This window comes from Cetorhinus maximus, chromosome 6 (genome assembly GCF_964194155.1).
Source record: "Cetorhinus maximus chromosome 6, sCetMax3.hap1.1, whole genome shotgun sequence".
Taxonomy (NCBI): domain Eukaryota; kingdom Metazoa; phylum Chordata; class Chondrichthyes; order Lamniformes; family Cetorhinidae; genus Cetorhinus; species Cetorhinus maximus.
In genome coordinates this window covers 75574418-75598980 of record NC_135884.1, presented here as the reverse complement: position 1 = coordinate 75598980, position 24563 = coordinate 75574418, and the positions used below count along the sequence as shown (strand labels likewise).

Below are 24563 nucleotides of genomic sequence, written 5' to 3'. Positions count from 1 at the left end.
GTAGAGTAGCGGACTTAGTATAAATCAGCGCGAGAGCAGAGTGGCGGACTTAGCATAAATCAGCGCGAGAGCAGAGTGGCAGACCCAGCATAAATCAGCATGAGAGCAGAGTGGCGGATTTAGCATAAATCAGCATGAGAGCAGAGTTGTGGGCTCAGCATAAATCAGTGCGAGAAGAGAGTGGCGGTATCAGCATAAATCAGTGCGAGCGGAGACTGACGGACTCAGCATAAATCAGCGCGAGAGCAGAGTGGCGGATTTAGTATAAATCAGCGCGAGAGCAGAGTGGCGGGCTCAGCATCAATCAGCGTGAGAGGAGAGTGGCGGGCTCAGCATCAATCAGCGTGAGAGGAGAGTGGCGGGCTCAGCATCAATCAGCGCGAGAGGGGAGTGGCGGACTGAGCATAAATCAGCGCGAGAGGAGAGTGGCGGGCTCAGCATAAATCAGTGCTAGAGGAGATTGGCGGGCTCAGCATAAATCAGCGCGAGAGGAGAGTGGCGGACTTAGTATAAATCAGTGTGAGAGGAGAGTGGCGGGCTGAGCATAAATAAGCGCGAGAGGAGAGTGGCGGACTTAGTATAAATCAGCGCGAGAGCAGAGTGGCGGACTTTGTATAAATCAGCGCGAGAGCAGAGTGGCGGACTTATTATAAATCAGTGCGAGAGGAGACTGACGGACTCAGCATAAATCAGTGCGAGAGGAGGGCAGCAGCTGGAGTGCAGTGGAGCGAACCTGGGTGAAGATACCAGCTGAGCTTCTCAATAAAAGCCTGCGGGTTGAGGCCCAGATCGAGCCAGTCAGAGCAAGAGCTAATCCCAACAGGAACCGTGCCTGAACTCAAAAAGGCTGATGAAAGTGATGTCAATGCAAAGCAGAGTTTTTCTCTACGTTAAAACGACATTAAGTAGAGGTAAAACAAAAACAAAAATAAAAATACCTGGAAAAACTCAGCAGGTCTGACAGCATCTGCGGAGAGGAACACAGTTAACGTTTCGAGTCCGTATGACTCTTCAACAGACCTAAGGAAAAATAGAAGAGAGGTGAAATATAAGCTGGTTTAAGGGGGGGTGGGACAGGTAGAGCTGGATAGAGGGCCAGTGATAGGTGGAGATTGCCAAAAGATGTCATAGGCAAAAGGGATAGAGGTGTTGACGGTGGTGATATTAGCTCAGAAATGTGCTAATAGGTGACATTAAGGGTAGAAGGCAGGACGAGCAAGGAACAGATAGCCCTAGTAGGGGTAGGGTGGGGGGAAGGGATCGAAATAGGCTAAAAGGTAGAGATAAAACAATGCATGGAAATACATTTAAAAATAATGGAAATCGGTGGGAAAGAAAAATATATATAAATTATTGGAAAAAAGGGGGATCGGAAAGGGGGTGGGGCTGGAGGAGAGAGTTCATGATCTAAAGTTGTTGAACTCAATATTCAGTCCGGAAGGCTGTAAAGTGCCTACATCCGCGATTCCTCTGACACCCTACATCATGTCAACAATTTCCAGTTCCCTGGCCTCCTCTTCACCATGGACGTCCAATCCCTCTACACCTCCATCCCCCACCGGGATGGTCTGAGGGCTCTCCGCTTCTTCCTCGAACAGAGGCCCGAACAATCTCCATCCACCGCTACTCTCCTCCGTCTGGCTGAACTTGTTCTCTCACTGAACAATTTCTCCTTAAACTCCTTTCACTTCCTCTAAATAAAAGGTGTAGCTATGGATACCCGCATGGGCCCCAGTTATGCTTGTCTCTTAAACAAAAACAGAATTATCTGGAAAAACTCAGCAGGTCTGGCAGCATCGGTGGAGAAGAAAAGAGTCGACGTTTCGAGTCCGCATGACCCTTCAACAGAACTCTTTTCTTTTTCTTTTCTTCTCCACCGATGCTGCCAGACCTGCTGAGTTTTTCCAGGTAATTCTGTTTTTGTTTTGGATTTCCAGCATCCGCAGTAGCTTTTTGTTTTTATGCTTGTCTCTTTATGGGGTATGTGGAACATTCCTTGTTCCAGTCCTACTCCGGCCCCCTCCCACAACTCTTTCTCCGGTACATCGATGACTGCTTCGGTGCTGCTTCATGCTCTCGTCTGGACCTGGAAAAATTTATTAATTTTGCTTTCAGTTTCCACACCTCCATCATTTTCACATGGTTCATCTCTGACACTTCCCTTCCCTTCCTTGACCTCTCTGTCTCAATTTCTGGTGATAAGACTGTCCACCAATATTCATTACAACCCTACCGACTCCCACAGCTACCTCGACTACAGCTCCTCACACCCCACTTCCTGTAAGGACTCCATCCCATTCTCTCAGTTTCTACGCCTCCGTCGCATCTGTTCTGATGATGCCATTTTCCAAAACAGTTCCTCTGACATGTCTTCTTTCTTCCTTAACCGAGGTTTTCCACCTACGGTGGTTGACAGGGCCCTCAACCGTGTCCGGCCCATCTCCCGCGCATCCGCCCTCACACCTTCCTCTCCCTCCCAGAACCATGATAGGGTCCCCCTTGTCCTCACTTATCACTCCACCAGCCTCCGCATTCAAAGGGTCATCCTCCGCCATTTCCGCCAACTCCAGCAAGATGCCACCATCAAACACATCTTCCCTTCACCCCCCCCCGGCGGCATTCCGCAGGGATCGTTCCCCTCGGAACACCCTGGTCCACTCCTCCATCACCCCCTACACCTCAACCCCCTCCCACGGCACCTTCCCATGCAACCACAGAAGGTGCAACACCTGCCCATTTACTTCCCACCTTCTCACTGTCCAAGGGCCCAAACACTCCTTTCAAGTGAAGCAGCATTTAACTTGCACTTCCCTCAACGTAGTCTACGCATTCGCTGCTCCCAATGCGGACTGGGTGACCGCTTTGCGGAACACCTTCGGTCTGTCCGCAAGCATGACCCAGACCTCCCTGCCGCTTGCCATTTCAATACACCACCCTGCTCTCATGCCAACATGTCCGTCCTTGGCCTGTTGCAATGTTCCAGTGAAGCTCAACGCAAACTGGAGGAACAGCGCCTCATCTTCCGACTAGGCACTTTACAGCCTTCTGGACTGAATATTGAGTTCAGCAACTTTAAATCATGAACTCCCTCCTCCATCCCCTTTCCGATCCCCCTTTTTTCCAATAATTTATATAGATTTTTCTTTTCCCACCTATTTCCATTACTTTTAAATGAATTTCCATGCATTGTTTTATCTCTACCTTTTAGCATATTTTGATCCCTTCCCCCCACCCCACCCCCACTAGGGCTATCTGTTCCTTGCTCGTCCTGCTTTCTACCCTTAATGTCACCTATTAGCACATTTCTTAGCTAATATCACCACCATCAACACCTCTTTCCCTTTTGCCTATGACATCTTTTGGCAATCTCCACCTATCACTGGCCCTCTATCCAGCTCTACCTTTCCCACCCCCCCCCCCTTAAACCAGCTTATATTTCACCTCTCTTCTATTTTTTCTTAGTTCTGTTGAAGAGTCATACGGACTCGAAACGTTAACTGTATCCCTCTCCACAGATGCTGTCAGACCTGCTGAGTTTTTCCAGGTATTTTTATTTTTGTTTTGGATTTCCAGCATCCGCAGTTTTTTGCTTTTATCTTAAGTAAAGGTAAGAGTTCTCACTTTCTGTTTAAAAAGAAACTTAAATAATTTTCTACTTGCTTAATTTTAGGATAAGAGTATTTTAACTAAAGGTATGGCAGGGGAGCTCAGTCCCATGTGTTGCAGTATATGGGAGGTCTTGGACACTCCTGGCCGTCTGGATGACTACATCTGCAGGAAGTGCCACCATTTTGGTCAGCAGGAGCACCAGGTTTCGGAGCTTGAGCATCGGCTGGAGGCACAGCAGCGCATCCGCGAGACTGAGAATTATGTGGATAGCTTGTTTTTAGACGTGGTCACCCCACGGCTTAAGGAAGTGCAATCAGAGAAGGAATAGGTGACTACCAGTCAGAAGAAGGGGGGCAGGCAGGTAGTCAGAAAGCCCCAGAGCACATCTCACTCAAGAACAGTTTTTCTGTGTTGCAAAACAGTGAGAATGACGGTTCCTCTGGGGACTGCAGCCAGAACCCAGCAGCACAAGGGGGGAGGAGAAAGAGAGGAAGAGCAATAGCAGTAGGAGACTCAAAAGTGAGGGGTATAGACAGGCGTTTCTGCAGCTGCAGCACAGACGTGACTCCAGGATGTTGTGCTGCCTTCCTGTGGCCAGGGTCAAGGATGTCACTGAACGGCTGCAAGGAATTCTGAAAGGGGGAGGGTGAACAGTCAGAGATCGTGGTTCACATTAGTACCAACAACGTAGGTAGAAAGAGGGATGAGGTCCTCCAACAAGAATATAGGGAGCTGGGTAGCAGATTGAAAAGCAGGACCTCAAATGTAGTAATCTCTGGATTACTCCCAGTGCCATGTGCTAGTGAGTATATGAATATGCGGATAGAACAGATGAATGCGTGGCTGAAGAGTTGGTGCAGGAGGGAGGGCTTTAGGTTCCTGGATCACTGGGTCCATTTCTGGGGAAAGTGGGACCTGTACAAGTCCAACGGGTTGCATCTGAACCAGAACGGGACCAACAACCTTAACGGGAGGGTTTGCTAGTGCTGTTGGTGGGGGTTTAAACTAATTTGGCAGGTGGATTGGGTACGGAGTGGAGGTATAGTAGGGGGTGATGCACAGACAATTATAGAAGAAAAACCAAGTCAGTCAGTCAGAGCATATATAGTCAAATTAAGGCACTAGTGAGCATGGCAAGGCTGGATGGCATTTATTTTAATGCAAGGAGTCTTGCAAGTAAGGCAGATGAATTGAGGGTGTTGATTAATACATGGAGATATGATATCATTGCTATCACAGAGGCATGGTTGAGGGAAGGGCAGGACTGGCAGCTCAATATTCCGGAGTATAGAATCTTCAGGCGAGACGGGGAGGGGAGGTGTAAAAGAGGAGGTGGGGTCGCAATATTGAGCAAGGAGTCAATTACCACAATAAGGAGAGAAGATATCTTAGAAGGTTCCTCAAATGAGGCCCTATGGGTAGAACTTAAAACCAAAAAGAGGGCAATCACATTGCTGGGACTGTACTATAGACTGCCAAACAGTCAGGGAGAAATAGAAGGGCAGATATGTACGCAAATCTCAGGGAAGTGTAAAAATAATAGGGTAATAATAGTTGGGGATTTCAACTTCCCCAATATTAACTGGGCTAGACAAAGTGTGAAAGGCTTAGATGTGGTGCAATTCTGAAAATGTATCCGGGAGAGCATTTTAAGCCAGCATGTATAAAGTCCTACAAGAGAGGGGGTGGTGCTGGACCGAATTTTAGGGAACAAAGCTGGTCAAGAGATAGAAGTGTCAGTGGGGGAGCATTTTGGTGATAGTGACCATCACTCAGTAAAATTTAAGGTAGTTATGGAAAAGGAAAAAGATGGACCAGAAATAAAGGTTCTGAATTGGGGGAAGGCCGATTTTAATATGATAAGACAGGATCTGGCCAAAGTGGACTGGGAGCAGTTATTTGTAGGAAAATCTACATCAGAGCAGTGGGAGTCATTCAAAAAGGAAATAGTGAGAGTGCAGGGCCAACATGTTCCCGTAAAGGTGAAGGGTGGGACCAATAAGTCCAGAGAACCCTGGATGTCAAGGAATGTACAGGATTGGATAAGGGAAAAAGGGAAGCTTAAGGTAGATACCAAGGGCTCCAAAGAAAATCCAAAGGCGTTTTATAAGTATAATAGTTTTATAAGTATAATAGGGGCAAAAAGATAACCAGGGAAAGAGTAGGGCCCATTAGGGGCCAAAGTGGCAATCTGTGTGAGGAGCCAGAAGATGTAGATGAGGTTTTGAATGAGTCCTTTGCGTCGATATTCACTATAAAGAAGGGCGATGTAAGTATAGAAATAAGGGAAGGGGACTGTGATATACTTAACAAATTAGTATTGAGAGGGAGGAGGTACTGGTGGTTTTAGCGGGCTTGAAAGTGGATAAATCCCCAGGCCCAGATGAGATGTATCCCAGGCTGCTATGTGAGGCAAGGGAAGAGATTGCAGGGCCCTGACATTAATTTTTAAATCCTCTCTGGCCACAGGAGAGGTGCTAGAGGACTGGAGGACAGTTAATGTGGTACCATTATTCAAGAAGGGTGGTAGGGATAAACTAGGGAACTATAGGCCAGTAGGCCAGTGAGTCTAACATCAGTGTAGGGAAACGTTTGGAAAAGATTCTGAGGGACAGAATTAATCCCCACATGGAGAGGAAAGGATTAATCAAGGATAGTCAGGGAGATCATGTCTAACAAATTTGATTGAATTTTTCGAGGCGGTGACTAGGGATGTGATCCAGGGCAATTTGGCAAATTAGATCTAAAATTGGCTTTGCAGCAGGAGGCAGAGGGTGATGGTCGAAGGTTGTTTTTGTAACTGGAAGCCTGTGTCCAATGGCGTACTGCAAGGTTCGGTGCTGGATGCCTTGCTGTTTGTCATGTACATTAATGATCTAGACATGAATGTATGATCAGTAAGTTCGCAGATGACAGGAAAATTGGTACTGTGGTAAATAGAGAGGAGGAAAGTCTTAGACTACAGGACAATATAAACAGGCTGGTCAGATGGACATAGCAGTGGCAAATGGAATTTAATCCTGAAAATATGAGGTGATGCATTTTGGGAGGACTAACAAGGTAAGGGAACACATGATGAATGGTAGGACCCTAGGAAGTACAGAGGATCAGAGGGACCTTGGTGTGCATTGTCCATACATCCTTGAAGGCAGCAGCACAGGTAGATAAGGTGTTAAGAAGGCATATGGGATTCTTGCCTTTATTAGCCGAGGCATAGAATATAAGAGCAGGTAAGTTAGGATGGAGCTGGAGTATAAAACGTTAGTTAGGCACAGCTGGAGTACTGTGTACAGTTCTGGTTGCTACACTATAGGAAGGATGTGATTGTACCAGAGAGGGTGAAAAGGAGATTCACCAGGACGTTGTCTGGGCTGGACTGTTTCAGCTATGAAGGGAGATTAGATAGGATGGGGTTGTTTTCCTTAGAGCAGAGAAGGCTGAGGGGGGGCCTGATTAAGGTGTACAAAATTGAGGCGCATAGACAGGGTAGATAGGAAGAAACTTTTCCCCTTAGTGGAGGGGTCAATAACCAGGGGACATAGATTTAAGGTAAGGGGCAGGAGGTTTACAGGGGATTTGAGGAAAAAGTTTTTCACCCAGAGGGTGAAATTCTGGAATTCACAGCCTGAAAGGATGGTAGAGGCAGGAATCTTCACAACATTTAAGTATTTAGATGAGCACTTGAAATGCCATAGGATACAAGGCTATGGGCCAAGTGCTGGAAAATGGGATTTGAGTAGATAGGTGCTTGATGTCCGGCATGGACACAATGGGCCAAAGTGCCTCTTTCCGTGCTGTAAAACTCTATGACTCTATATCAATCTCACTGAAGACAGTTTCCGCACCCTTGTGAGATGCCAGGGAGATGTGTTAAAATCTTTACTGGAAGTGTATGATTAAAGTGATTGTAACCCTTCCTCCTCACGAAACACCATTGTGTGAGGCAGCTCTGCAACCTTGAGGGATGAGAGGCAGTTGTGTCTCCTCAGTGGTAGTGCCGAAGGACAAGACCTGGATGGGAGAATGATATCACCAACCATGCCTTCATCTCACTGGCTGCTGTAGTTTGTCATCAATGCGACAACGACTGCATCAAGTAAGTTTCCACAGTGTTCTCACTGTGTGTCAACTCTCATTTCCCAGGGCGAGTGCAAAAAGGGTGCACTGCTGACCTTCTTAGAGATCATGACCTTCTTAGAGAGTCCCTGGAGCAACCCGGAGCGGTCACTTTCAAAGCCACTGGAAGGGAATAGTGTCTTACTCCATGCGGCATTAGGTGTTCACGAAGAATGGGGTTGATGTGATCTACCAGAGCTTGGGAGAAGCACACCCTGGACCTCAGGCAAGGCCTCCTCCTGAAACTGCTTTCGGCGTTGCCTCTCCCTTCTTCTCCACCTCCACTGTATTAGAACCCTCAAAAAGGCAGCATTGAACCCTGGGTCCATAATTGTTTTACTCTTCTCTTTGAAATGATAGATTGAATAGGTTAATGAATAACGGGTGAACATAGTGAAGCTTACAATCTTGATCCAATAGCAACTGTAATGGTCTATAGTGGCTTTGCCCTACTAGCCTTGTTGCTGATGCAGCCCTGTATCTGAGGTGCTAACAAACACATTGCAGTGACCAAGATGCCATCCCTGAGACTTAACATCTCAATCCCACAGAGGTTGGAGAGAGTTTCAATGACATGTGCGACCTGATCCAGCTCGGTGTTCCAATCTCAGATCTGGCATTCAAATTATCAATAGTTGCTCGTGATTAATGACTGGATGCCCTTTAGGCTGTTAGGAATGCCAATTCCGAAAAGCACATGGCAGTCCTCCATTGATGGGATGCCATATATGCAGCACCTGTACCTCCTTAATGTTGCCTGCATTCCCAAATTTCACATTCCAGTGTGTTAATGATGAAATGTAGTGACTGTGATGTTAAGCCATAGACTCCTACATTTCCCTGTTACTGTGCTGAAAAAGGGGTCTTCCTCCTTTCCCTCAGCTCAGACTCATTTACTCTTGTGGTACAAACAAGTTAGAGGGCACCCCAAGAAAGGGCGCCTTAGTCCAGCAGTATGTTCCTCCCACACTGCTTCAGACCCTTGCTGTGCAGATTTGCTTCTACTTTAGACTTATAACTGCACCATTACTGCGATAGTGCAAGATAGTGGTTCTGCGCTATTACTTCAAGGCCAACTTCAACTCTCCCCCTCTCACTGTCCACATCCCAGAAATCTACCTGGAACCTCACGATGTGAAGGTAGAGCTCCCTCCTGTTATTCTCCAGTCTTACCCAGTAATACTGAATCCCAGTGTTGTTGTGGTCAACATTCCCACCATCCCCCCCTGAGCCCATCATTGTTGACGAGTCCATGCCCCTTGTAGACCTTTTCTCTCTGCATCTAGAGGCTGTGAGCACGGTCACCTACCAAGGAGAACCCCCCCCCCCCGCCAGGAAAGCTTCACATACCCTCTACCACCCCCCCGCCCCAGCTTTATTATGTTTTCCCCAAATACAGGCTGCAGATGCCTCCCATAACCATCAACATCCCACCTGCAGCCCAGTACAGAGACAGAAAAGCCCATGAACAGTGACTGTGAAAGAACCCTGCACAGCAAGCTATCCATTATCCCAATCGAACATACAGCCCTTGCCCCTCCCTTGAGCGGGATTGCAATGTGGGTGCCATGAATAGTCCTTCAGCATGGCCCTCTACACCCCAGCACTGTCTGAACTCTCTTACTCTTGATTGTGAGCTTCACAGAGCCCCAGCACTATCTCTACTCTCTGACTCTTGACTGTAAACCCCAGCACTGACTCTACTCTCTGACTGTAAGCCCCAATACTATCTCACTCTCTGACTCCTGACTGTAAACCCCAGGACTGTATCTACTCTCTCACTCCTGACTGTAAACCCCAGGAGTATCTCTACTCTCTGACTCCGGACTGTAAACCCCAGGAGTATCTCTACTCTCTGACTCCGGACTGTAAACCCCAGGAGTATCTCTACTCTCTGACTCCGGACTGTAAACCCCAGGAGTGTCTCTACTCTCTGACTCCTGACTGTAAACCCCAGGAGTGTCTCTACTCTCTGACTCTGGACTGTAAACCCCAGGAGTGTCTCTACTCTCTGACTCCTGACTGTAAACCCCAGGAGTGTCTCTACTCTCTGACTCCTGACTGTAAACCCCAGGAGTATCTCTACTCTCTGACTCCTGACTGTAAACCCCAGGAGTGTCTCTACTCTCTGACTCTGGACTGTAAACCCCAGGAGTGTCTCTACTCTCTGACTCCGGACTGTAAATCCCAGGAGTATCTCTACTCTCTGACTCCGGACTGTAAACCCCAGGAGTATCTCTACTCTCTGACTCCTGACTGTAAACCCCAGGAGTATCTCTACTCTCTGACTCCTGACTGTAAACCCCAGGAGTGTCTCTACTCTCTGACTCCGGACTGTAAATCCCAGGAGTATCTCTACTCTCTGACTCCGGACTGTAAACCCCAGGAGTATCTCTACTCTCTGACTCCGGACTGTAAACCCCAGGAGTGTCTCTACTCTCTGACTCCTGACTGTAAACCCCAGGAGTGTCTCTACTCTCTGACTTCGGGCTGTAAACCGTCCCCCTCCCGTTTGCTTGTTATCCTTCCATCCCCTACCCATCAGTTGAAATGGCTGGTTGTTTAGCCCTGTCTGAGTACTGCTGCACAGTTGTGTCCCTTCAGGTCAACGGTAGCACTCACCCGTAGTGGACTAACCCTATACCCCACACCCCCAGTCGCAATACTGGTTTCTGTCTGAATGTTGAGCCCTGCCTGAGTACCGCTGCACAGTGGTGTCCTTGTGACTGCGTGGCAGCCACTGGGAGCAGATCAACTCTACACCCTATCAGTGTGGCGCCCCACTGGCATTGCAACGAGACTGGTGTAGTACTCTGGCAGTGTAGGCTATGTATGTTGCACTCACCTCGAAGTCACAAGCAAAGTGAGGTCCAACATGTGCATGTCACTCTTTTTCAAACGGGATTCACACTGATGTGATTTTCCACTGGCGTGATGCAAAATTGGAAGGCAGCACATGATTCCAGACAGAAGCTAATTTAATGAGCATTCATGAGATGGTAATGAATGCAAATGGCATTCGCGCCACTAGTCAGCGGGATACCCGGCCAGCCATTAACCCGCCATCGGGAGAATTATAAACTTTTTACGCCGGTGGGATTCCGATTATTTGGCTCTCGCTAGATTCTCCACTCCTGCCCACCACGAAACCCGCCATGGGCAGGATGGGAAAATTCTGCCCCATGTGTCTATAACTGTATTAACAGCCTGTGCCTTTGACAGTAACTCTGCTAATACCCTTTGCCTCTAATAGCCCCTGGAGCAGTGTTGACACTCTGTACCAGGAACTGTGCGAATCCACTGTAACTGAAATTGCGCTTATTCCCTGTACTTGTAACCATGCCTGTGGCTGTGTCAATATCCTTTTCCTGTGTCCGTGCCTGTAAGTATGCGAATGGCCCGTGCCTGTAACTGTGCTAATAAACGCTGAGACTGTGTTATCACCTTTGTGCTTACATCTATGCTAATGCACCCTGTGCCTGTAACTGCTCTATCACCTAGCACCTGTAACTGTGCTACTAACTTGTGCCTCCGACTACGTTAATGCTGTGACTGCTCTGCTATCTGGTGCCTATGATGGTACTAACCAGTATCTGTAATTGTGCTAATGCAGCTTTTGTGTAACTCTGCTATAACCCTGTGCTTGTGTCTGCACTAAAACACCGTGCCTATAACAGTGCTAAAATACTGTTCCGGTAACTGCGGCTTTAACTGTGCTAACACCCTGTGCTTGCAACTGTGTACTTATATTCCTCATACCTTTATTTGCACATGCCATCCACTGCAGAGGTGTGACATCATAGTTGTGCTGTCCAACTGAGAAGGTGAAGACACGGACCTGTGACCAGACAGAGAGAGAGAGAACGTGACTAGAAGGTACATGCAATGGCAGTTAGATCTCTCGATTTACTCCCAGCAACAGATTTTCCAGTTTTTACTTCAGACCTTTGGTACAATGCTATCAATACTATTATCTACACATTTTCTTTGTTTGTAAAACATCTTCAATTGATTTTGCTATGCTTCTTGTTGTCCTCTCATGTTAATATCACCTTAGCCATTTAACCTTCCTCTGTTGTCCTTCTGGGAGTGATAGGAAAGACATTTGATCCATTAGGAGTGAATGGGAAAGGGTTTGCTCCATTGGGACTCTGTACAATAGAAATGAAAGTAAAGTGGTTTGGTCCATTGGAATTCTGTACAATGTGAATGAATGAGAAGAAGTTTGACTCATTGGGATTCTCTATAATGGGACTGAGCAGGAAAGGGGATTTGGTCCACTGAGATTCTGTTCAAAGGGACTGAATGGGAACAAGCGCAAACCATTAAAATACTGTAAGTGAATGGAAAGGGATTTTGTCCATTGGGGTTCTATACAATGGGAGTGAATGTGAAAGGGCCTTGACATTGGAATTCTCTACAATGGGAATGGATGGAAAGGGTTTGGTATATTGGATTCTGTGCAATGGGAGTGAATGGGAAGGGGTTTTGTTCATTGGGATTCTGTGCAGTGGGAATGAATTGGAAGGAGTTTGGTTAATTGGGATTGGGGTTTGGTTGATTGGGATTCTATGCAGTGGGAGTGAATGGGAAGGGGTTTTGTTCATTGGGGTTCTATGCAGTGGGAGTGAATGGGAAGGGGTTTTGTTCATTGGGATTCTGTGCAGTGGGAGTGAAGGGGAAGGGGTTTGGTTCATTGGATATCTGCAAAACTGCCATCATCATACTTTGAGCTTCATCACCACTCATCACCCTCTTCAATGTCATGAATTCCTGAATGATTTTGTTTTTAGAATTTGGCTTTACTCTAAGTTGATTACAGTTTTGTGGAAATTTTCCAGCTTTGTGAACAAATGGATTCTTAGCATTAAATTGAAATCTCTGAGCTGTGCAGCACTTCAGCTCATTTTAATTCTGTAACCTGTACTTACTGGTGTCCCGCTCTCGATTGCACAACCCTGCACAATCTCTGCAGAATACAGAATTCTACATGATACCATCCCATTGACCTGTATTGTGCAGCTGGAACCATTCCTGGGCCACTCAGCCACTCACTCGCAGACTCATAGCATGATACTGGCCAGAGCCTGCATGGGGCAGCTGCGGGCGCCTTCAATTTCTGCCTCTTCTCCACCTCTCCCCACCACCCTGAATTCAAGTCAAAAATCAGTTATAAGTAAATTAAGGCTTTTACAGGTCAAAAATGCTTGTAATCAAAGAGCACCAGTTAGAAAAAATCAGGTCTAATCAGATAAAATTGGGTTTAATTTGAGACCAGCAATTTATTCAGGCTCAATTTGTTAAAATTGAGTTTAACTCAGTGACAACTTGCCAATGTTAATCATTGAGCCAGAATTTTCTGGATCTCACATACACACAAACAACACTAACATTTACACAAGTTTCTGTGTCCAATTTTTAAAAAATTCTGTGGAATTCATTTGCCAGTGTCAGATCAAAAATTGGCATGAAACAAGTGTAAATGCAGAGTCACCAATAGGGGAAATATAACCAGCTACTGTGTTTGGCCACCGTATCTCATTCTCAGAGCCATAACATTCTCATACCATTGCCAATGGTACAAGCCATAGCTCAGTGATGGTACACTTGCTTCAGGGTAAGAAGGTTATCAGTCCAAACCCTGTTAAAGAAATGTGAGCGCCATAGTCATCCCATTAAACTGAGGCCCTGTCTGCACGACAGGAAGATGTGAAAGATCCCGTAGCATCTTCAGCCTGTGGGACAGGAGGGACTACTCCTAAATCAGACAGCAGAGGGCACTCACAGCTCAGATAAAAGCAAAAAACTGCGGATGCTGGAAATCCAAAACAAAAACAAAAATATTTGGAAAAACTCAGCAGGTCTGGCAGCATCTGTGGAGAGGAGCACTGTTAACGTTTCGAGTCCGGATGACCCTTCAACAGTTCTGTTGAAGGGTCATTTGAACTCGAAACGTTAACTGTGCTCCTCTCCGCAGATGTACTCACAGCTCACTGCCCAGGGTTATGGGTTCCTTTTGCATTTTGAACAATCTTCACACCAACCAAAGTATTTGCAGGGACAAGGTGGTGGTTTAATCAGGATGGCATTAAGATTATTCTGAGAGAAAGAAGGGTGTTTGTAATCAAAGAGCATCAGTTTTAAGAATGCAAACAAGGAATACATCTCAAAATACTGCACCTTGTTTGTCGTGCAGCTTTTGGGTAGAAGCAATTTTTTTGGAACTGGACCAATGATGAGCTTTGACATATTTAAGTTTTAATAAGGATATTAATAACAATACCATAATGTGAACTGGGCTGGTGCAGTATCGAATGCCACACAGCACAGATGGAAACAGATGAGTCATTTCCAACATCTATAGTATTTTGTTTTTATATTAGTAAGATCAGTTTTCCTCCATTCCATATGCTTCAAAGCATTACCTTTTCCAGTGAGCTATGTCTGACCTTGCTCCCAGGAACTCTAATCTGAATGAACACTGTATTGTAGGCCAGATTTTCATGGAGTCGGGCTGACTCCAAAGACCTTTAAAACTGACAGACAGGGCCCGCCCCCATTTTTGGCAGATCCCATTTTTGCCATTGGAGGAAGGGGCAGGGCGTGAATCAAACAAGTAGGAAACCCAAACTCAGCAAGGCCATTTGAAATTACTGCTGAGTTCAAACAGAATATTTGCTGTTTCAAGAGCCTTCACCTGCAGTGTGGGTTTATGGAGGCGCATTTTTAAAATTTTCGTTCATGGGATGTAAGCATTGCTGGCTAGGCCAGCATTTATTGCCCATCCCTGATTGCCCTTGAGAAGGCGGTGGTGAGCTGCCTTCTTGAACCGCTGCAGTCCATGTGGTGTAGGTACATCCACAGTGCTGAAGGGAGGGAGTTCCAGGATTTTGTCCCAGCAACAGTGAAGGAAAGGCTATATATTTCCAAGTCAGGATGATGTGTAGCTTGGAAGGGAACTTCCAGGTGGTGGTGTTCCCATGTTGTCTGCTGCCCTTGTCCTTCTAGATGGTAGTTGTCATGGGTTTGGAATGTGCTGCCTAAGGAGCCTTGGTGAGCTCCTGCAGTGCATCTTGTAGATGGTATACAATGCAATACAGTGCATCAGTGGTGGAGGGAGTGAATGTACGTGGGTGGGGTGCTAATCAAGCGGGCTGCTTTGTCCTGGATGATGTTGAACTTCTCAAGAAGTTGGAGATGCACTGATCCAGGCAAGTAGAGAGTATTCAATCATACTCCTGACTTGTGGCTTGTAGATGGTGGACAGGCTTTGGGGGGTCAGGAGGTGAGTTACTCACTGCAGGATTCCTAGCCTCCGACCTGCTCTTGTTACCACAGTATTTATATGGCTGGTCCAGTTCAGTTTCTGGTCAATGGTAACCCCCATGATGTTGATAGTGGAGGATTCAGCGATGGTAATACCATTGAATGTTAAGAGGCAAAAGTTAGATTATCTCTTGTATTAGGGAATAGAGATAGTTTAAGTAAGTTATATTGGTATTTTCGGGTGTTAGGAATGAGTTTTAGCTTTAAAGTTTAAGTTTACTTTGTATTTCTTTATTTGTGATAAAGGTCAAGTTGAGTTTTAGTTTCACTTTAAAAGGTGCCTGTATTTCTAATGAGAGTTTACTACTGTAAAATAAGTTGAGCAAACACAAGAGTAAAAAAACTGGGCTGTTGCCTAGCAACAGGGGTCCAGAGAGGCTGGTCCCTCCCACAGACACACACAAGAAACTAGAAACAGTAGCTTTTATTTGGAAGCTGTCTGAGTTCAGTCGGTTTTGAAGACAACTGTCAGGCAAAGCTGCCTAGAATTGGCAGATAGCCAGTCCCAAGCTAAAGTTGGTTGGAAGTAGCTGCCAGATAGAGACTGGAGCAAAAGGGACAGATAGCCAGTCCCAAGCTAAAGAAGAAAGTCCCCAAAATTCAGGGCAGTGGAACAGCAGAAAGTCCCAAAAAGACCTTCTAGTCAAAGGAAGGACGGGAACCTGGAAAATGTCCTATTCTGTGGAAGTGGAAGGAACAGAGAGAAAGGCTCCAAGCTTCAAGCTTACAGAGATTAAGGCTTATGAATAGTCAGAAGATCCAAAAAGGCGACTAAAGGTCTGTAACTGTTTGCTAAGGGCATGTGAAGCAGTGGTGTACTGTTGACAGCTGAGTCGGTAAGAGAGAGTGTGGAAGAAAGCTTGATTGCATGTGGTGACCCAGGGGAGAAGAACATTGGAAGGAGAGTTCGAAACCCTGGAGGTGAACCCTTGCGGAAGGCATCTGAGAAGAAGTTTGGGAGAAGATTCTAAAGTGAATTCTTGAAGAGTGGAGATTGGAAACCCTCATGTGAAAGACGGAGTTCAGTGAGACTGGTTAGCTCATGGTGTGACAAGTGTCTTGGGGGAGTTGAGGAGAGATCCATAGCATTTGTTTGGGGTGACATCTGTCACTTGGTTTCAGAGTGTGATGTGTCTGAGCACAGGTTGCCTATTGGTTTACATGGACTGTGTACTTACTGTGAACATTAGAGTATAAGATAGCTTTTGTAACTTGTGTTACCCTTACAAATTTATTTATATCGGTAAAGGTATAGTTGTGGGTGAAGGACTATTGTAATATAGTTCATCTTTTGTTTAATAAATGTTTTATGCTTTTGTTAAAAGTTCATTAGCTGACTCTGGTGACTGTTCAGTAGCCCCTCTCCATGTATCTAAACAAACAAATAAAAGTTAGGATCCATCAAGCTGGGTTCCACCCTGGGATGTCCAGTGGTAACCTCAGCTGGGGATCATAATACTTGCTGGTCATTGCCTGGCACTTGTGTGGTGTGAATGTTGCTTGCCACTTGTCAGCCCAAGTCTTAATATGGCCTTGAAGGGGGTAAAGTCTGATTAAATGTCATGATCTGAAGTTATTTAAATCCCCAGCCCTTTAAAAATTAAAACAAAACACAGGGTGCAGCTTTCAGTTGAATTAAAAAAGAAGACACTCGTTGTTTGAACATATTGATTAATAGGCCATGTGGTGTAGCTTGGAAATAGACCATTAGCCATCTGCTCCTGCAGTTTCAATTGCGGACATTTCCCATGGACTGACATTACAGCTGAACCCATTATGTATGCTTGGCTGAGTTTCAAAAGCTCCAAAACTTCTTATCTTAGCTGGGGGGGGGGGGGGGGGGGTGGGGGGGCGGCTGAGTTCACATTTTGATTGAAGTTTTAAAAGACTATTAAATGATTAGCTTCTTTGATGCAGTTAGTGAATAGAAGTTTGTTTTTACAAAAGATTGATCACTTTAGGGGATTTAAAATTTTTGAATGGGTTTCATAAATGAGTTTTTTTCAGTATCAAGTGTGTATGAGTTAGAGCTCTCTTAGGTTGCTATACATTTATTTTTCTTATCTCCAGGTGGCTTCTGAGGTCTACCCATGGCGGATACTGGGTGAGTAGCTATGGAGGTGGCATGGGGGTGTGAGGGGTCATGGAGGTGGCATGGGGGTATGAGAGGGCACAGAGGTTGCATTGAGGGGTGAGGGCTAGAAGGCCTATCAGCCTTTTAAACAACTGCGCAGTAGTTTCAGAGAACTGAGAAAGGCCTTCTAGCCGGCCCGGCTCTGCACTCGCCCACCTCTGTCACCGCCTCCGATCTGCATCAGGAGGCGGTAGGGTGGACTGATCATACTCCTACCACACTGGAGCAAAAATCGTGCATGTGGGGATCATTTCCATTGGGACAGGTCTGCTGAATCAGGAGATTTCCCGGCTTGAGCTTCCTACCTCGATGGTGAGAATCCCGCCCTGTTTAGTCTGAACACTGTCTGCATAGGGTTGCCAACTCTGGTTGGAAATTTCCTGAAGGTTTCATCATATGATTACCCACCCCCAATGCCCCACACTCGCACCATTGGTTGCATAACTTGTCCATTCTCTTGGAGCCCTGCCTTCCCACAGCCAATTGGAAACTGGTTGGATGATGGCTGACTGTCAGCCAAACAATTTTTTTCCGGTCTCCAAAACTTCCTTAACTAATAAATGTTTTTAAAAAATCACTTTTGCTTGAATTCCCTTATGATCTTTCTCCACAATTGCTTGCAACAATGTCCCTGAATTAATCTTTTATTCCTTTAGACTCCAGTACTATCCTAGCAACTCATCCACCTTCCTCTTTACTTCCATCTATTTTCAAGTTTTTAACTGTGTCTGAATCTTCTCTATGTCTTTTCACATCCTGCTGAGTTAATTTAGTCTCTTTTTTGTCTCTTAACCTTTTCATAGTTGCACTCAGCTGGTCAGTGTGCATCACCTTCTCCACAAAGCCCTGTTTTCTGCCTATTAATCCATCGACCTCTCTCAGTGATAGGGGATAACGTGCACCCTTTCTGTTCACCTGCTCCTCTCTCTGCCCCTTTCAGTTTATTCAGTTTATTAGAACATTGTCTGCCTCCCCATTCCAGAAAAGGCTGCACAGATGCTGATTGTGTATTAATAGTATTTTCTGTTTTTGTTTGAGATTTTCAGCATTTGCAATTTTTTACTTTATACCTGTTCCTAGGAATGACAACGGAATACAATTGACTGCTAACAATGGCAATCTGCTGAATTAGTGTCAAAATGTGTATACTTCTCCCAACCGTTTCAATATCAAGCACAGGAAGCCCATTGATCTGTATTGATATACAATGTAGAAAATGTCATTGATTACTGATTGCATGTTAATTTCCTTTACAAGAAGCGCCATTAATTCCATATCACTAGCAAATAAAGAAAATGCCATAGATTCTGTATTAAAATCCAGCATCTTGATTGCACTATGATAAAAATGGAATTGATCCTCTATCAATATGCAATTTAAGAAAGTTACTGATTTTATACCAATATCCCAGAAAGTAAAAAACAGTTCGGGCCAGTACTCTTATTTCCCAGTTTTTACTGGTTCTGAGAGGGCTTGTCAGAGTGAATGCTAAGAGATTTTCCCTGGTTGGCGAGTCTAATAGCAAGGTGCATTGTTTCACGGTAAAGGGGATGTCTGTTTAGGAATGAGATGAAGATAAATTTTTCACTCAGTGTTGTGAATCTTTGGAATTTTAAAGTGTACAAGGCCAGTTCGGACCAGTATTCTTATTTCCCAGCTTTTACTGTTTTCTCCTTCTGGGATAGCAAATGCCACTGGTATAATAAATTTTGCACTCAATAACCTACTGTTGAATATTCAAGTTTATATCACATGAAGTAAAATACATTGCACCCATTAACTTGAAATTGACCTTATTTGGGTTATTATTTAACACTCGTCTATATCTAGATCCTCAAAAGGACAGGTTATCATAGCTCCAGATAGTGAACTGTAGGTGAAGATATCTTTATCAGGATGTGTACTGAGGGCGGGTCATGCAGCTCTCTGTTGGAAGTGGAAGAGATTCGCAGCATGAGTTAACCCAACTCACTGACATGAACCCGACAACAACTCTCCTGTCCACCCTTCTCAACAGGGCAATGGTGTGTGCTGGAGAGGAGAAGGGAAAAGGGGCTGTTTCCTATTGATGCCAACACATCTTTGTTGGGAGTATGCAGCCTGAAAACACACAACAAGATCTTAGACAAGTTGCAAAGGCCTAAAATATTATATTTTATTTCTACCTTAGGCCCAGCAGTTTCCCCTATTCCTTGAAATGTCAACTCTTGCTGGGTATAGTTCCATGGGTGCAGTTTCACAGTTGCTTGGATGTGGTTCCATTGGTCCTGGGCTCAGTTCCAAGGTCAAAGTTTCCATGGAAGCTAAATACGGGTGCATTGGTGCCAGGCTCAGTTTGGAGTTCCACATGTGGTTCCATGGGCCCAGGTCACCCATCAGTACCGTTTTCATTTTTAATGAGCCTGAACACTGAGGGGGCACAACTCCTCAAACACCCAGCACTTCCACCAGGGTCACTATATAATCATTGGAAATGGAACATAAAAACATAAGAAACAGGATCAGCTGTAAGCTACATGTTTGTCTGAGCCTGCTACTCCATTTGAGATTATGGCTGATCTTATACCTCAACTCCACTTTCCCACCAGATTCCCATATTCCTTAATTGCCTTAGAGTCCAAAAATCTGTCAATCTCAGCCTTGAATTTATTCAATGACTGAGCATCCACGACTCAGGGAATTCCAAAGGTTCACAACACACTGAGTGAAAAATTTCTCTTCATCTCAGTCCAAAACAGATGTCCACTTTACCATGAAACTATGCCCTTTGCTACTAGACTCTCCAGCCAGGGAAAACCTCTCAGCATTTACTCTGGCAAGCCCTCTCAGAACCTTATATATTGCAATAAGATCACCTCTCATTCTTCTAAGCTCTACAGAGTATAGGATCATTCTAATTTATCTCTCTTCAGGGCAACCCCCTCATCCCAGGTATCAGTCTAGTGAACCTTCATTGCACCCTTTCTATGGCAATTTATCCTACCTTACGTACAGAGACCAAAACTAGACACAGCATTCCACGTGTGATCTCACAAAAGCTCTGTACAATTGTAGCAAGACTTCCTTACTCTTGTACTCCAATTCGTTTGCAATAAAGGCCAATATGCAATTTGTCTTCCCGATTGCTTGGTTTACCTGCATGTTAACTTTCTGTACTTCTTGAGGACACCAAAATCTCTCTGCACAGCAACATTTCATAGTTTCTCACTATTTAAAAAAATATTCTGTCTTTCTATTCTTCCAACCTAAGTGAATAACCTCACAATTTTACACATTATACTCTATCTGCCACCTTCTTCACCACACACTTAACTTGTCTACAAGTACTGGACCCCATATCCGGGAAGCTCGGGCCTAGATGTGTGATTTTGTGATTTTACAGGATTTGGATCCTAGGCCTAGCATGTACAAAAACTTTATGAGAAATAAAGAATAAAAGCGTTTTATTCCCAGCGCTCCAGCTTCGAATGTAGCCAGTTTTCGGGTCCTTCCGGATTTTAGAGCGCCAGATAAGGGGTCCAGTACCTGTATATCTTTTTGAAAGTAATCTTATCATTTTAGTCCCTGCATTTCCGGATCTGGGACCTGACTTCCTGCACATTCCCTGTAGTTGCTCTTTACCAAAGCAATCCAATTTTCACCCCTCCTTCAGATTTCCTGACCAATTAACGAGGCTGGACAGGTTGACATGTCCATTCTGTTGAAGGATTTTTTTTTAAAGGGCCCAAGGCATGGGTTACAAGTGCTCATCAATGCTTAGGTTACTAAGGCTGCGACCGCCAGAGGAAAGGAGAAGAGACCCAGGGAAGGCTGCCCCCTAGGTCTCTCACTCTTAGCTGGAGGGCCTGCTGAGGGATCTGAAGAGATGCAGTGAGGTGAGCTCTCCAAAGAACATGAGGAAGTGCAAAACCACTCCAAACAGGCAGGTGTGGATGGAAGAGGCCAAGAATGTTAGCAGGAGAAGAGGCCACTCCAACCTGACACAATGCACCAAGAGGATCAAGACCTTAGGAGGGAATGACAGGTGAGTGGTGTAACACTTTCAGGTGTCATGCCCCAAACTTTGACTTGCCATTATTCTCCTGCACAGCACTCCTCAGATCAACACATCTTGCAGCTTCATTCATTCCCTTCTCTTTGAAAGTACCTCACATCCCCATCTGAGCAACCAACACTTACACTCACACTCAGCCTATTACCCTCTCACACTAATGCCTCACAGTCACCTGCCACAAGTGGCGTCCTTCCCTCCTCCCCAAATAGGCTATTATGAACACTCATGCCTCTATGCTTTCTCTCCTTGCAGAAGAGAGCAAACAACTTAGCGCAAGACTGAGACCGGGGTGGGGTGGGGATCGTGAGGGTGGCCCTCCATTATCAGGCACCTTTGTCAGCCAATAGAAAAGCCTATCTGCTCCACTGGGAAGGAGGTCTTGTTCCAGGAGGCTGCAGATGTCAGCAATAACCTGTCTTGAAACCCTGAATTTCCTGAGGCACTACTACTTGGACAGGTCAAGGGAGTTGATCCTTTGCCTGTAGACCCTTTGTTAGAGCTCTCACATCTTTTCAGCTGGATCTCCGTGTCCATCCATCTGCCTTGTGGAGGGGCATGTGGCAGGGAGGCAGCTGATGCTGCTGCTGGTGTTGCTGCAGTGATGTGGTCTCTGCTCTTGTTCCTCAGCAGCGGTGGAACGTGCAGCTGCATAATACTAGACTAATAACTGGCATGAGTGGGTTGTCTTATGAGGAAAGGTTCGACAGGCTAGGCTTGTATCCGATGGAGTTTAGAAGAGTAAGAGGGGATATGATTGACGGGTCTTTACAGTGTGGATGTGGAAAGGATGTTTCCTTTTGTGGGAGAATCTAGAACTAGGGGTCACTGTTTAAAAATAAAAGGTTGCCCATTTAAGACAGAGGTGAGGAGAATTTTTTTCTCTCAGAGAGTCGTGAATATTTGGAACGCTATTCCTCAAAAGGTGGTGAAAGTAGGGTCTTTGAATATTTTTAAGAAAGAGGTAGATAGATTCTTGATAAGCAAGGGGGTGAAAAGTTATGGGGTTAAATGGGAATGTGGGGTTGAGGTTACATTCAGATCAGCCATGATTTTATTAAATGGCGGAACAGGCTTGAGGGGCCAAGTAGCCTACTCCTGCTCCCAATTCGTATGTTCGTGTGTATAAGTTGCTTCCATGCCGTGGCAAAGACTGGCAACTGGGAAATGCAACTGCAAGATGGGTGAGGTGCCTTCCAAGAAGTCGGCAATCATCTGTCTCACAATGGCCGTGACTGGAGCTCTTCAGAGTAACTGATCAAAGCCTTCACAGCCTGTCAGCCTCATTGAAAAAAGTGTTCCCACTGTGCATTCATCTCAGTGAGCCTGGTGGGTTGCCAACAGGTCAGGAAACAGGTTCCCTGATGGTGAAATCCAGGATTTAGGGTTAAAACAGCTAATAATTGGCTTCCTCAACCACTTTTAATTACTATAGGACAGATCCAAAGTGGTTCCTTGCTCTCCTTCAATCCTGCCGAAGGCAAAGTGGGATCCTAACCCAATGTCAATTCCTGGGGTCCCATATGCTTCTGAGTCTGCCTCCACTGGGCTGAGAAAATTATGTCCTTCATGTCTTCCTCACGGCTTACTTTTCTGTCTAGCTTTGTATCGTCAGTTAACTTGGATGGATTATACTCAACCTCTTCTTCTTAGTCATTAACATAGTGTTACAATCTCAGTGGAGACCAGTAACTTTCATTTAAAAAATAAACAAAATCCTGGTTATTTACTAAAAGAATGAAGCCGCAAGATTCCATGGTTTAAGATAAGAGGAATTTTATTATACAACAGTCAACAAGGCAAACACTAAATACTATCCATCCTATACCTTAACATCCAGATTTAACATGAATTAAACATGAATTAACAGGCAAATTGCAGTTGAATAAAAACTATAAATTGCACCTTAAATGACAGATACAACGAAGATAGATCTTACAAATTGGCTCAGCAGTCCACTCAGATTTTAGTGATCACACTCAGTCACAAAGTCCTTCAAATGCTATCTTCCTCATAAGGAATTTCAGTTCCTCTCATTCTAGGAGCTAGTCTGATCCCCAGCCAACAGCAGTGCAACAACCAACCCAAGTTTCATGGACTGAGACCCCAGCACTGATCCTTGCCTACTAGTAACAGCCAACCAACCTGAAAATGATCATCTATCACTAGTCTGTTTTCTGTTGTTTAATTAATCTTCTTACCATGCTAACAATATTACCTGAACCCCATAAGCCCTTACTTGGGCAACAATCTTTCGTGTGGCACCTTGTTGAAATGTACTAGGTTCACTGATTCCCCTTTAGCTGCCCTTCTAGTTATACCTGCAACAACTCTAATAGATTTGTCAAGCAAGATTTCCCTTTCATAAAAACATTTGACTCTTGCAAATGATAATATAAGTCTCCAAGTGTCCTGTTACTACTTCCTTAATGATGGATTTCAACATTTTCCTGGTAACTGATGTCATGAAGCCCTAAATGATTTTCTCCTCTATAATCCAGAGTTATTTAAGAGAACAAAAAGAGAGAGGCAGGGAGAGAAACAATTGTGAGAGGGCAGGGTGTGTGGGAGACAATGTGAGAGGCAGAATATAACTGAAAGGAGAAAGGGAATGAGACAGAGGGACAGTAAGTGAGAGCAAAAGGGGGAAATGAGTAACAGTCATTACGTGTCAGAGGGTGTGTTAGAGGGAGTAAGAGATTTTAGTAAGAAGAGAGCATGCGCTAGAGAGGCAAATGTATGGCATTGCACAAAAGTCAGAATAAGTGAAGCAGTCAGAGGGGAAGAGGGAAATGAATAGATTGGAAAATGAGGAGAGACTGAGAGACAGTAAGACAGAGTATGAGTAGGAGAGAGAGACAGTGAATGTGCGAGATGGGGACAGTGAATGAATGTAAGACAGTTCAAGAGACAATGAAAGAGGGATACAGCAGGATTGAGGAGGGACAAAAAATAGGGAGAGATAGGATATGACCAGGAGAAAAGGATATAGTAAAAGTAGGAAGGTGTGAGAGGGAGAAGGAGCATGCAAGAGAATATGCAAAGGAGATTATGCAAAATGGAAACAGAGAGATTGGAGCTCGCCAATATAAAGCAATTCTACCCATGAGTTGAACTAGTTTGCATCACTCAGTCCTCCTGCCTTCAAACACAACCCCAGTTGTATCCAATCAGTAGTTCCCATCTTTGCAGCCGTGGAGATGTCAATGGACCTTCCAGCCTCAATAATATTAATTCAATAAAAACTTTTCTTTCTCTCTTCCATCTACCTTCTTTGCTCCATACCCAGTGACTAGATCAATCAGTTAGTTACCGTTCCTCACTGTA

At 45.1% G+C, this 24563-nt stretch overlaps 1 protein-coding gene across 3 annotated transcripts in view; it reads right to left on the bottom strand.

Moving 5' to 3' along the window:
* The window catches only part of cacna2d2a (calcium channel, voltage-dependent, alpha 2/delta subunit 2a), a 991061-nt gene that overhangs the window by 187795 nt on the left and 778703 nt on the right, over positions 1-24563 (bottom strand). For all 3 annotated transcript variants that reach the window (XM_078543862.1, XM_078543864.1, XM_078543863.1), the window contains one exon: positions 11485-11563. In XM_078543862.1, coding sequence (XP_078399988.1) covers positions 11485-11563 — 79 coding nt within the window. The remainder of the gene's footprint in view (positions 1-11484; positions 11564-24563) is intronic.